This window comes from Crinia signifera, chromosome 5 (assembly GCF_055691185.1).
Source record: "Crinia signifera chromosome 5, ASM5569118v1, whole genome shotgun sequence".
NCBI classification, from domain to species: domain Eukaryota; kingdom Metazoa; phylum Chordata; class Amphibia; order Anura; family Myobatrachidae; genus Crinia; species Crinia signifera.
This window is the reverse complement of record NC_139221.1, coordinates 20,145,987-20,160,257: the sequence shown is the minus strand read 5'-3', so window position 1 is coordinate 20,160,257 and position 14,271 is coordinate 20,145,987. Positions and strand designations below refer to the sequence as shown.

At 47.6% G+C, this 14,271-nt stretch overlaps 1 protein-coding gene across 2 annotated transcripts in view; it reads left to right on the top strand.

Moving 5' to 3' along the window:
- Positions 1–1,082: 1,082 nt before the first annotated feature.
- SAMD12 (sterile alpha motif domain containing 12) overlaps positions 1,083–14,271 on the top strand; it is a 350,326-nt gene continuing 337,137 nt past the window's right edge. Inside the window, exon 1 of one of the 2 annotated variants that reach the window (XM_083186726.1) lies at positions 1,083–1,330. In XM_083186726.1, the coding sequence (XP_083042852.1) occupies positions 1,318–1,330 (13 nt within the window). In that variant the 5' untranslated portion in view covers positions 1,083–1,317. The remainder of the gene's footprint in view (positions 1,331–14,271) is intronic. The other variant, XM_083186725.1, reaches the window with a different exon arrangement.

Here is a 14,271-nt window from a genome sequence, read left to right as displayed (position 1 = left end):
CCCGTAGTGCTATGGATTGTTTGAGGCAAGGGGGAAAGTCAGTGTCTCGCTTAGCGCCCCAAAAGGGGACTTCGTCATCTACAGAACTTACAAAGCGTCATCGTCGCCTCGCGGGCTAGCTTCGTTCACCACACTTCGGGCTCGGTGGCTCGCCACAACTTTACTGAGGGTAATACATGGTTGTATGGACACAAGAGGGTGACATAGGCGTAGGTCGACATGGGAAAAGGTCGACATGGTTCTAGGTCGAAAGGTCATTAGTTCCACAGGTCGTTAGTTCCACAGGTCATTAGTTCGACAATGTCTAGGTCGACAGTCAAAAGGTTGATATGGGGTTTTTCACTGTTTTTTTACCTGAATGTCAACACAGTCGACATGGACACCGTTTAAAGTGTACCGCAACCACTCGCATCGCTCGCTATGCATCGGGAACAGTGCCTCCCTACGCTCGGCACACTATTTTATTCTCCCACCGCGCCCTAGTGGATGGTAGGGCATGAAATACTGCCTGTCGGCACATGTCAGCTCAAAAAAACGTGAAAAACCCCATGTTGACCTTTTGACTGTCGACCAAGACACTGTCGAACGAATGACCTGTCGAACTAACAACCTTTCGACCTAAAACCATGTCGACCTTTTTCCATGTCGACCTAATGGTGTCGACCATCATGCTTTAGACCAAATGAGCGCATCCCGTACTTACTGCATCTAGAAGAAGGGCAATATGAAGTGTGTGTACATTGGCAGGCTGATCACTAGAACCATGTATGGCTGCTGCTGCTGATGGTGCTCTGTAGTGCAGGCAGGGTGTGTCCCTGGGGTAAGCACCAGTCCCCAGCAGACAGAACACCTGCAGCTATAATCCACCTCAGTACAGCATGCCTCTGCTCCCAGACACCTGACAAGGAAGTTCTTGAGGAAATATTTAAGCTCCATGTCCAAAATAAGCTTCTGCCGAACTGCACTCTGGGAAATGTAGTTTTTTCCCTCAGCCCTATTTCTCTCTGTATAGCATCTCCCCAGCACAAACCCGGGTCTAACATTACATGCCTATTGTATGCCAAATATCCTGCAATAAAACCTGTTCTGATGTACAGATTGAGCAGTGCATGGGGGAAAAAGGCTACATTCTTTAATATAAAAGTACTACAAATCCCAGAAGCCTTTGCAGCTACCCAGGATTGCAGTATGCAGGTTGCTCTCTGAGCAGCTGGTGAAAAGGGAAAACAGGAAAAATATCAGCTCTGTGGCAGAGAAAGCAGCACATCTGGTCCCCGGGCTGCAGAATAATGTGTGAGGTAATGAGGTGCTGACATCATGGCTGTGGAAGGTGAGTGCTCAGGGCTGCTGCTGTGTATCATTGTGTTGTTGCTGTATCACCTGCACTGTGACACCACCACTGCTCTGTGTGTTTACATTACTGTGTGTGATACCATGTAACAGCTGCAGATTGCATGCTGTGGTCAGGAGCCAATCACCTCGCTGCAATATGACATCATCTGGCTGCACCTACAGGTGGGACAGGTGGCTGTATGTCAGGCATGGCCAAACTGTGGCCCACCAGCTGTTGTGAAACTACACATCCCAGCATGCCTTGCCACAGCTTTAGCATACCCTAATAGAAAAACTGCGGCAAGGCATGATGGGACTTTCACAACAGCTGGAGGACCATAGTTTGCCCATGGCTGCTGTATGTGATGGGTGCACGCATGACGTATCTGGTCTGCGGGACACGCACACACATTTCCTCAATGTTTCGGGGTATCGCACCCCGTCGTCAGGAGGAAGACGACATACAAATGAAACGGTATCAGTTGCTCACCTTATAAAGGTGTAGCGTGCACTGCATCCGCCGTCCTCCATGCCGAGGGGTCCCAGAGCCGCCAACAGCTGATCCGGTGCTGACCAATGATGTAAGCAAACAGAGCTGGGAGCAGGTGCCATGGAAACCCGGGATACGGTCACTAGGTATACAGCAAGATGGGCGACACCATTAGGTCGACATGACTGTCGGTCGACATAGGTTAGGACGACAGGGTCATTTGTTCGACAAAAGCATTAGGTTGACATGGGGAAGGTCGACAGTCAAAATGTCGACATGGGGTTTTTACACATCTTTTTTGAGACAACATGTGGCGATAGGTGGTATTTCATCATCCAGTAGGGCGTGGTGGGAGAATAAGCGTGGCCGAAGCATGGCGAGTGTCCATGTGGACTGTGTAGAAATTCGGGACAAAAATATGTGAAAAACCCCATGTTGACCTACAGTCATGTCAACCTTAATGCATGTTGACCTAAATGCATGTCGACCATTCTGCTGTCTACCCAATGATTCATACCCGGAAACCCAAGTTGTCACCTTCGATTTCACAGCCCCCCCCCCCGCCTGTGAGATTGGGGGGCAGAAAACTGAAACCAACCTTAAACAATGTGGCATCGCAGTTATTCATATATTAATCAACATCGAACTCTTTCGATTCGATCCCCGTGCGTGGCCCCACAGCATCGATATGAAATAGAAAAATAGACTGTGCAGGCAAGACAATATGATATAGTGCAGATCTGTGCTATATAGTCCAAACAGGATACGTTTGCCTGGCCGTGCAATTCAATCCCGATCGAATCGGGATCGAATAACAAGGCAATCCCACCGTGTGTACAGCCCTTTAGGATTTTGATGGACAGAGCAGATTTCACTGGACAGATTGGGTCCTGCACAGTATTTATAGGGGCAAAGTTGTAGCAGATGATTGTACTAATGCAGATTGATCCTTGGGAGATATTTAGCTGTTCTCTGTGAAATGATGTATAATGTGTCATTCAATGTGTTATTGCCCCTATAATACCCCACGGGTGATGTGGCTGATTGTCCTGTAAGTGTAACATTACTGCTGCCGCGTTTCATGATCACCAAATTGTTTATCCCATTATACATTCCATTAGGAACGTTTCATAAGGATTTGCACTGTAAGGAACAGATTCCGAGTTTTATTTCAATTTATTTTTATGTTGATGAATTGCACAAAATGTATATAGCTGAGACTATAGCAATAAGAGGGATGTAGATCAGAATTATCTATAATATGCGCGGTGCACACCGGGGCCCGTGGGTGAAGGTGACACCATAATATCCCGATAAACCAGGACACTAATGAGTTATGCCGGTTCTGTGGCTGATTAAAACTAGGGAACCGCAGGTCAACCAGCCACAGAACCTGTGTAATTCATAGGGAGGCCAATCCTGGGGCATTTGTTTGTGGGGGTGGGAGTGGTGGGGTTGGAAGCGGCAAAATGGGGGTGCAGAGAGCTTCACAGCTGAAGATGGGGGCAGCATCTGAGCTGGTACTCAGAAGCTGTCTGGCATTAGACTGCACATCCGCAGTCTAATAACGATATCCCGTGATTGAAATCCAGGCAATGCTAAAGCGATATCCCGGGATCCACCAACACCGATCCTGAGATTGGCCACCCTATACCCCTTTCACACTCGCAGAGCCGGGTCATACCGGGGAATGTGTTCCCGGATGCATCCCGGGACTCTACCTGGGAATGTACCCTTTCACACTGCACTCAGACCTGGGATCGACCCGGGACAGCCCCATTCACACTGATCCCGGGAAATCCCTGCAAATACATATGCATGTCATTAGAAATGGACTCCAGGACTCTGAAAGACTCTTTGGGAGCCCAAGAAAGCTCCAATCAGCAGCTTTTTTAAAGTCCCGTGTACCCAATCCTGGGTACGGGACCATTCACACTGACCGCATCCCGGGTCGATTCCGGAATCTACCCAGGTCAGGGCCATGTTCATCCCGGGATATTTTTTCAAGACCCTTTCACACCGAGCTAGATCCCGGGTTGATGCGCGTTCATGTGCAAAAACCCGGGATATTAATGTGAAAGGGGTATTAGTTATTCATGTATGGTCTTGGAAAGTATGGTAGGCCTTCTCATAACAGACTCCACGGTGTGCCAGGCAAGATGGCCACTCTTCTAAATGGCTAGACAAGGCACAACGTGGCTGCCCCAATTGTGCTGTGACCGCCATGACATGTGCACAGATTGGCACAATGCACGATATGGCGTTTCACTACCTTTACTGTCTTCTATACATGTTCCATCCTGGCAGAAGAGGTGGTACATCCGGGAAATTGAATCAACCCCTTTGGGTGGAGAACATCTGTTTCTCTCCGTCTGTGAAATGGGTGTATGGACAGATGAGAACCGTCTTGTGGGACTGCCGTGTGTGTGTAGCCAGCGGTACATCATCTAGAAGCAGGCAGGATGAGGAGATCATGCGGCATAGAGGGGGTGGGGCTCAATTATGCCAATTTGCGTCATTTAACCTTGCACCCTACCCGTACATCTTTTTAGGGCCTAGCAATGAGCAGGCTGGCTTTGCCCCCGCAGTGCCAGATGAGCACCAAATGGCACCAAATCCTGTAGTTTTGTGCCACCCTGATACTTCTCTCAGTGCTGTCTGCAGATGCAGCTATGGTTACGTACCCTGCACTTGTCATCTATTTAGTGCCTGATTAATCAATAGGCTGATTAGGCTGCAGCCTAGGGCACCAGGACTGGGGGGGCGGGGGTAGCGCCTTGCATGTGACAGCCAAGGTGTAAAATTAAAGCCGAAGTTGTTCGATACCCATCCCGATGTACTGTGGGGGGTAAAGTTCTTGAAGTGACTGCCAGGTGGCAGTGCCAATGTGACTTTATGTACATTGTGCTACAGTGCCAGCTGGGCAATCTAATGCCAAAGTCGCCACAAGCAATAGATACTACATGCCAATTGTAAAACCTGCATTACATGCATATGGGCAGTAGGACTGGCGAGTCCCTGAGCGCCCATACACGTGTGTATAGCAGCATTACATGTTAGCCCAGGGCACCTGGAACCTTTAATCAGGCCCTGAGTTTATTGTATTATTTATTACCAGTTATTTCTAAAGCACAGACACATACTGGCCCTTATTCAGATCTGATCCCAGTACAAATTTGTTCTAAAAATGGGTAAAACCATGTGCACTGCAAGTGGGGCAGATGTAACGTGTATAGAGAGTTAGATTTGGGAGAGTTATATTGTTTCTGTGCAGGGTAAATACTGGCTGCATTATTTTTACACTGCAGTTTAGATTTCAGTTTCAACACACCCCACCCAAATGTAACTCTCTCTGCACATGTTATGTTTTTGGGGTTTTTCACTTTTTTTGTCCCGAATGTTGACACAGTTGATATGGATACTGAAATGTAGCACCGCGTCCCCTCGTATGCTTCGGGCACGGTGCCTCACTATGCCCGGCACACTATTTTATTCTCGTGGTATTACCAGCAGATGAACGGCGGGGCGCCTGCTATGGAAAGCCATCCAACCCGGGGAAACTCGCTTGGATGGGTGAAAATTGCTCAGTGTGTGTGGACCTTTAGATTTCTGTGGCGTGTGTTCAAACAGAATGGGATCATTGAATAGACAGCAACAAGGTCGACACCACTAGGTCGACATGAATGAAGGTCGACATGCAGGAAGGTCAATGTGACTGAAGGTCGACATGGGTTAGGTCAACATTGTCATTAGGTCGACACAAGCATGATGTCAACATGGGGAAGGTTGTCATGAGGATTTTTTTGTCACGAATGTCGACACAGTCGAAATGGACACTGAAACTTAGCCACTATTTTATTCTCCCGCCACGCCCTAATGGATGGTAGGGCATGAAATACCGCCTGTCGGCACATGTCAACCATCATGCTGGTGACCCAATGACCGTATCCCCTAAATACTGCACATTCTCCAAAGAGACACAATTTAGTGCCATCCGTATTACATGTGAGCTGTAGATGATTATGTTCCGCTGAGTGTCTGGCATTTCTGCCTGCTGTGTACACAGTCACTGCACATACTGAGCTGGCACCTACTGGCAGGCCCGGATTTGTGCCTAGGCCCATGAGGCACGGGCCTCAGGGCGGCACCAATCAAGGGCGGCACAGCGGGCTGCCATTCTTTTAAATAACAGCATGGCAGAGCGGGTGGGAAGCGGAAAGTTACAAGCGGCGCTGCCGCTGACATGATTCATCATATGTCAGCGGCAGCGTCGCTCGTTACCGCCGCTACCCTCCCGCTCTGCCATGCACACATACAATGACAAAGGCACTGTTTGAGAGGAGCGGAGGAGTGATGTGCGGTCAGGTAAAGTACCGCACATCTCCTCCCCTCCGTGGATGCAGTGGCTCAACCGACGTTCAGCAGCTGCCTGTTTGACTGGCAGGTGCAACGTGCCTCTAATAGCAGGGGACAGCGCTAGCAGTGACTTTTGTGTTTCAGCCCCCACCTCCTCTCGTGTTCCATTGACTGTCAGGGTCTCTCAAAGGTAATGCCCCCAGTCCCAGCCAGCGGTGTTTTGGGGGCGGAGCTATTGGTCACACATCCCTGTGCAGGAAGTGCTGCCTGTGCTCCACAGACAGTCCACACAGTTAAAACAGGGTCAGCAATGGCACAAATTAACTGCTCCTTACCCGACCAAACTACAAGCTAGGTCCAGGTAAGGGGATGTAGATAAAAAAAAAAAAATCTGTTTAGGCACTTACTGTGTAATTATGTGTGTGTGTGTGTGTGTGTGTGTATATGTATATATATATATATATATATATATATATATATATATATATATATATATATATATATATATATATATATATATATATATATATATATATATATATGCAGTCTGCGGTCCTGACACTCCTGGGGTGGCTTAATCTTTTCCTAATTGCCTGTGCCCCATCTCTCCCCCTCCTCATGTCCCCATTCCTGTGTCCCTCCTCTCCCGCTCCCCATGTGTCTAGGCCATGTGTTCACCCTACCCTAAGTATTATGTCCCTTCGCTCCCTCTCTACCCCCTATGTGCAAAGGTCCTGTGTCACACATTATGTTCTGTGTCCCCCTCTTGTTCCCAATCCCTGTGTCCCTTCTTTCCCTCCCGTCCCCATGTTGTCCCTCCCCCACAAGTTGTGTTACAGCTTAACTGGGCATATGTAGGGGGGGGGGGGGGGGGGGGCGGCCAAAAATTTTGTGCCTAGGGGCGGCCTGATCCCTAAATTCGCCCCTGCCTACTGGGGACATATTCTGTGCGCTCCGAGCTCCCATCTGCCGCCTGGCCACATGGGCAACTTTTTCTATTGTAACGCCCTTGGAGGAACCTTGACAGCAATAAAGCTTTTAAAGAGGAAGCAAATCACTTATTGTACGTAAATATATATAAAATACATGTGGGTTACTGAGTCGGAAAATGTACATGAAATAATGTTTATTGCAAGTATGGGGGTTATTCTAATCCCTTCGCATCATGTAGCGGCATTTCTGTGCATGTGGGTGGTTCCCCCTAGCCTGCGAATGGATGTTTATGTTAAACATCCATTTACAGGCAGTGCGGGCAAACCCGCGGTGCGAGGGGGGGCGGGCAGCCCGGCTTGCGAATCAGCCATAATAACCCCCTATGTTCACAGAGGATGATGTATCAAGCAGTGGTATTGGCTCCGCCACGTTGCGTCCAGCTCTGCACTGCACTACAGTACTGTGAAGAAAAGAAATATAAACCTCCGCTCCCAGCAGCCCTTGCTGCAGGAAAAAGTCGTTTATTTTAAGTTTCTTCATAGTACTGTAGTGCACAATGGTTCCATGACATAGCGTGGTGACGCCAACACCACTGCCTGGTCTGCGAGTCTCCAGGCAGGCACTGAAAAGGGGGCACATCAGGTAAGAGGCACTACAACTGTGAGCATAATGTGTAAGGGGCACTACAACAGTGGGCATAATGTGTAAGTGGCACTACAACAGTGGGCATAATGTGTAAGGGGCACTACAACATTGGGCATAATGTGTAAGGGGCACTACAACAGTGGGCATAATGTGTAAGGGGCACTAAAACAGTGGGCATAAAGTGTAAGGGGCACTGTAATTGGGAGACCACATCCTCTTTGTTATTCCATGTACATGCTGGTGGGGGGGAGGGGGGGGGGTCACCAAAGTATATATTCACCTACCAGAAAGCTTTAGAGTATGAAGCATTGTGGCATCCAAGCAATTGGCAACCGGGCACTGTGCAGATGAAGCATAGATATTGTAAAAAGACTGGTTTTCTTTTGTCCCACCTGCTCAGGTTGGACCTTAATATTGCTATTTGCCAGAATAACAAATATGTCAAATAAAACCATCCCGTTGCCTCCTTACTCTCTGGCAGTTGTCCCTCACTCTCTTAAGTAACTGAAAGCATATACTGTACAGATTGGGTCTCTTATTCGTGTATTCTGGAAACCGATATATTCCGAAAACCGTGATTTTTCAGAATAATTTTTTTTTTTTTCTTTCCCCAGCCCCTTTTTTATACTTACCTCGTGCCCCGTTGTCCAAGGCGGAATCTGGGATCCTCTTCAGAGCCATCTCCGGTCCCAGGGGTGCTTTGCGCGAATGTGCGGTTGATATCACTGGCACGCCCGCGCATTTGCATTTTGCACAATGCACCCCTGTGACGTAGATGCTGCTGAAGAGGATCCCGGATGCCGCCTTTGACGTCGGGGCACCGCTAGGGGACTAGGTATGTATGAAAAAAAAATCCAAATTCTGAAAAAATTCCTTTTCATGGTCCCGAGCATTTCGGATAAGGGATACTCAACCTGTGCTACATAAGGCAAAATAAACCAGTACAATAATCACTGATGTTTATATGTGCAACTTTTACCATGTTTTTGCTTTAGTACATCCCACCCCCTATACTTTGCCAAGAGGTTCTTATAGGGCCTACACACATCCCGATTTTGGCCAGAGATATAGCATGCCAGATTTAGCATAGCAGATTTCCTTTGAGCACAAAATCATCTATATTGCTTAGAACGTGCAAAATGTGTCAACAATATGCCTCAGCGATTCTGCTTAGCGATTTAAGCATGCCAGATTGACACCACACAAAAGGCGCCCGATATGCAGGGTCTTGCTAAACGATTTTGCTAGATTGATGGGACATGCTCATTCTTCATCTTAATGCGATTGAGACGCGCGGGGCCGCGCATCTATATCGGTTTAGCCCCCACACACACACCGATGTATGCTTAGTTTCTAAGCGACCTTGCTAAATCGCTTAGAAAATGGCACAAAATCGGCATGTGTGTAGGCCCCATTACGCTCCTGAGCATACATACTGTATCTGTAAGCTCAGCTCAGCTACCTCCTCTCATAATATAGCAGCCACACAGATTCGGCCACGCCCCCACCAATGACATGACCGCCTGCGTCACCAGCTCCTGCCCGTAATTCTGAGGCCTACTTCCTGCTCTTGGTGATCTCACCCGGGGGGGGATGTTCTAACATCCGCACCCCAGCTCCGCACCCTATCGCCGCCCATCCAATTCATAATTATCGCATAGGCACTAACATATGCGATAATTATGGCAAAGGACAGCTCTTGCGTTAAGAGCTGTCCTTTGCGGTGAGTCAGCGGGTGCGGCGATGCGGGGCTGCGGTGGGTCACGTTAGAAGCCCATATGCTTCTATGGGGCATCGCCAGATTTTTCTGGCGATGCCCCCCCCTGCCGTGGTAACCCGGCGGGGAATGCTTAGTGCATCCCAAAATGCGGTAAAAACCCCGATACCTTGGCTTTATTGGCTGTACTTTATAAATGTTACCTCAGAGTTGATTAGTTTCTATGGGCAGCTAATAACCAGTTTTCTCAGAGTAGGGGTTGATTCAATGGTATACAGTCACATTACCGACCACCATTGGCCAACTTTCATCTAGCCAAGCAAGGGGACGCGTTACACTTTTATATAGTGTATATGTCGACATAGACACTCAAAAAAAAAACATGTCAACTTTTTGACCTACTGACATTTTAAATGTTGGCAATTTGACGTGTCTGCATTTTGACTATGTCGGTATAATGAATGTCAGCTTTTTGAACATGTCGGTATTTTGAATGTTGGCCGATGGTGGTTGGTAGTTTGACTGTCTGGAAATCATACTGAACACTATTCAATTAGCCATGGGCACATTGCCGCCTTTGTGGTGCGATGTCACCTCAGACTTGTGGATTTTTGTACGCAGCATGAGGGACTGTGATCAAAAATCTGCGGGCCCATAAATATCGTAGGTGCATCATATTATTACCCACTGAGGGGGGTATTCAGTTCCGGATTCTGACTGTCAGAATGTCCCAATCCCGGGCCGTTTTCATTTTTTCCGACTGTAATGCTGCCCATACACTTGTGCGATTGCATTCAACATGATTTCGGGTTCTATTTCCCTTGAAGCTCACCTTTCGATAAATCGCATCGAGAATGCTTTTTTTTGGCATTCGATCAGGTGGGATCGCATGATTGAATCGAATGCTGTAAAAACCCCACCGGATTTATCGGACAGATCTGTGCACTGTGGGTGGAAGTGACCAGAAATCTTCAGGAATTGAACATCGCATTTAGAAAAATCAAATGCGCACAAAACGCCTTGAGTCCTGTTGGAGAAAGTGCGCTATATAAATAAAACTTACTTACTAAAAACAGCATTCGACCGCACGTACAATTCGATAAATATTATGTAAGATCATAAGATCATGAGACGCGAGTTTTGACCGGTGTGCCCACATGTTGCATGGTACACATTCGAATTATCGAGTGACTATGGTCAAAATCTAATGATTGCATGCAATATCTCACAAGTGTATGGGCAGCATGTTCCGGAGTGTCGGAAAGTTCGCGGATTTGGCAAAAAACAGCCGTAAATTCAACAGTGGAGGATTTGCCATAGCAACCTATCAGCTTCTTCGGATCATTTTATACGTCGCACTTGAGAAATATTACTTCAAAGTGCATTGATTGCCAGCGAGTGGATTTAACGGTCATGAGCGCCAGTTTAGCATGCAAAATCGCTTACTCCGGTGTGTGGGCGGTGAGTCCTCATTGATGCGTTTGTCACCTTCACTAATAAAGCAGGTGAGCCTACAGCAACACAAGCCTTTGCCAGAGCGTAATGTAACAAGACAGCTACTGCGAGCGATGGCGAACATCATCCCGTTGTGTCTGTGCAGAGGTTAACTGCAACAGCTCATTAAGTTTGCATTTTTTAAATTGAGTTCCTTTCTTCTTGCTCGGCATTGTGGCGAGCAGCAGGCCTAGACGCACCGCATTGTGCGAAATCGTGCCTACGCTGCAGTATTCCAAATGACATCCGTAATATACATACTTGTTCTACAGCTTTGAGGTGCTCAAGTACATAAATGTTAGTATTTGTGTTCAGATTAAAATGTGCGCTCGCTCATTCCGGAGACAAATTTAGAAGTGTACTGTACCTCTCTATTATCCAGCGTCGCACCGCAAGCTGATACGGAATAACATTATGTGTTATACATCGCAGGCAATTTGTCAGCCTTGTTGCTTTTTTTTTGGGCAGAAAATAATTTAAATGAAATATGTTTTCAGACTTTATTCGGAGTTCATGCTTCTCAACCCGAACCATTATTACCTTTCCGTTCTATTATAATCTATTTCCCAGCAAATGTCAGCGCGGCTAATGAGTTCATTTTCTGAATTTAGGGGCTTACAAATCTTGTCTAATGTTCTCGTGTTGATGAAAGAGAGTGAAAAACATACATTATCTTAAATGCAGTTTTACTTCTGGGTCTGACTCTTAGATCAGTAATGCCGGAGCTCTGCAATTTGGTCCTGTTGAATTGCGATATTAAAGTTGAAATTCATTTCAGATGGAAAGTGTGGACTGGGGAAGACGGGGAGTGATAGTTGAAGCTAGAATCGGAATTATTCAGGGAAAAAAACTTTTCTTTAAAGTACCTGATCTCTAAATAACTTTTCTACTTGGTAAATCCATGGCTTATTTATTCAATTGTGTTTCTGCTTCACCTAGCAGCGAGTATGTGCCACACCTGGGTGTCTGGGGTGACAATAAAAAAAAAGGCTCCTCCTTAGAGACGGGAACTGGGTGCTCTCCTGCAGCAACTGGCTCTTATCACAGAGTAGTAGGTGTCCGGGGAAAGCTAGCATCTCCTGGGATGGTGGACACGCCCACAGGGGGATGCAATCAGTTTTCACATTAGGCTATGTCCGTTAATGTTCAAGCACTCGCATCTCAAGCGCACTGGGGGTCAAGAGACGCATGTCGCCCTATATATTAAGTTTGTTACGACCGGCTGTAACACTACTTTTTCCCAGGCTGCCACCATCTAGAACAGTGGTTCCCAACCCTGGTCCTCAAGTACCCCCAACAGTGCATGTTTTCCAGGTCACCCGGCAGGTGCACTCATTATTCAGGCACATTTGAAAAGATCCACAGGTGGAGCTAATTACAGCACTTGTGATTCTGTGTGGAGACCTGGAAAACCTGCACTGTTGGGGGTACTTGAGGACCAGGGTTGGGAACCACTGATCTAGAACAGTGGTAACCAACTCCTTACCTTGAGAGCTACCAACAGTTCACATTTTCCAGACAACCTAGCTGCTGCAAAGGTGTAATCATTACTTTCTGACACATTTTAAATGATCCATAGGTGGAGCTAATTACTTCACTTGCGATTCTGTGAGGAGATCTGGAAAACCTGCACTGTTGGTAGCTCTCGAGGACTGGAGTTGGCTACCCCAGATCTAGAAGCTGCAAAAAAAAAAGTTTACCAAGCAGGCAAGAGGCAGTTTGGAAGAAGGTAATAGGTTGTATGTAGGGATTCCAATCCTGGGGCATTTTTTTGAATCCCGGCATTCAGGAATGAAAAATGCTCAAGCCCGGGATTGTCCTCCTCAAACCGCCCATGCCGCACATTTACTTACATGGGGGCAGTACGGTCAGGAGTGGAGCGGGCGGGAGCAGCTGTACATCCGAGAGGGTCTGGGCATCGGCGGTTAGAAAGGCGGTTAGTGAGGCTAGAAATGGTGGTGTGGGGGTGCGTCCAGCAGGCTTTGCAATGCGACATGCACAGCAGCCGGGCAAACGCTGCCCAGCATTAGACTGCACAGGCACAGTCTAATCCTGAAATCCCAGGATTGGAAACTTCAAATTCCAGCAATTCAAATCCCAGCAATTTTGGGGCCAAATCATGACATCCCGATCCCGGGATTGGCCACCCTAGTTGTACGTACTCATCGATTTAAGGCTGTAGCATGGCAGCCATGCTAGTTTCTGGCGGAACCAAGTGAGAACCACTGCTTTTGGTTCTTAATAATATGGGCTTTTAAACTGTGTGTGTGTGTGTGGGGGGGGGGCATAATTTCACCGTGATGTCCAGCTGTAGACATTAGCATCTATTGTAGTAGACAGCGATTGATCATTTTCCTGCGCAGTTTTAAGGACTGCGTGGACAAATGTACATAGATACTGGTCGTCTAGCACTTTCCCCAGGCGATTTTTCATTTGTCGGTACCAGCAGCACCATGACTGTCGCCATATTGCTGAACCCTGTTAATGATATGTTTTAGAGTAGCGGTTATCAAACTGTGGGTCGCAACCATCTCCGCATGGGGTCCATGTTGCTGACCTCCTGGCTGATGACTCCTCTGATCTCTCGGTCTGTGATCCAAGGAGCCTCACACTTTTTGCTTAGAGATCCGAGGAGTCATCAGGCAGTTCCACCCCCAACCCAGTGCTCTGCCGCTCCTGTCCCGCCCAGCAGACACTGATTACGTCATTACCACTGGAAGGCTGGTACCATCGGCAGGCTCCCTGATCTACATGCATATATCCATAGGGGGCACACGGCTGGCAGCGAGGGCACTGCTGGGTCCTGGGGCTCCTGAATGGTAGGAAACTTGCAGATGAAACAGGCAGTCAGCAGTGAATTGCATTCAGCGTAAGAGAGGTTGGGGGGGGCTGCAAAGAAGTCTACAGTGTAGGATGTGTCTCTCTGGCATTACCTATCACCCTCTGCTTCCCCCCTACCACTCTCTGTCTCCAACTGCCACTGTCTGCCTCTCCCTTTTACCCTCTGCCTCCCCTGCCAGTCACTGCATTAATCTCTCTCCCACCGGCCACCTTCTGCCTCACCCTGCCAGCTATTAGTTTGGATATATATGAGTAAGGAGACATTATCGTGTGGCTCTATGCTAGTTAATTCTAGATGCAAATTGGGGTAACATGGGTGTGGGGTGAGGTGCCCCTGGATTGGTGTGGCTGGATGGCTCTGAGATGGCACACCCATACATTCTAACACCTACAGTACTAACCTCTTCACTAACACTATTGTCCCGTACACATGGTTTGATGTGGTCTGTTTTTCTAATCGATA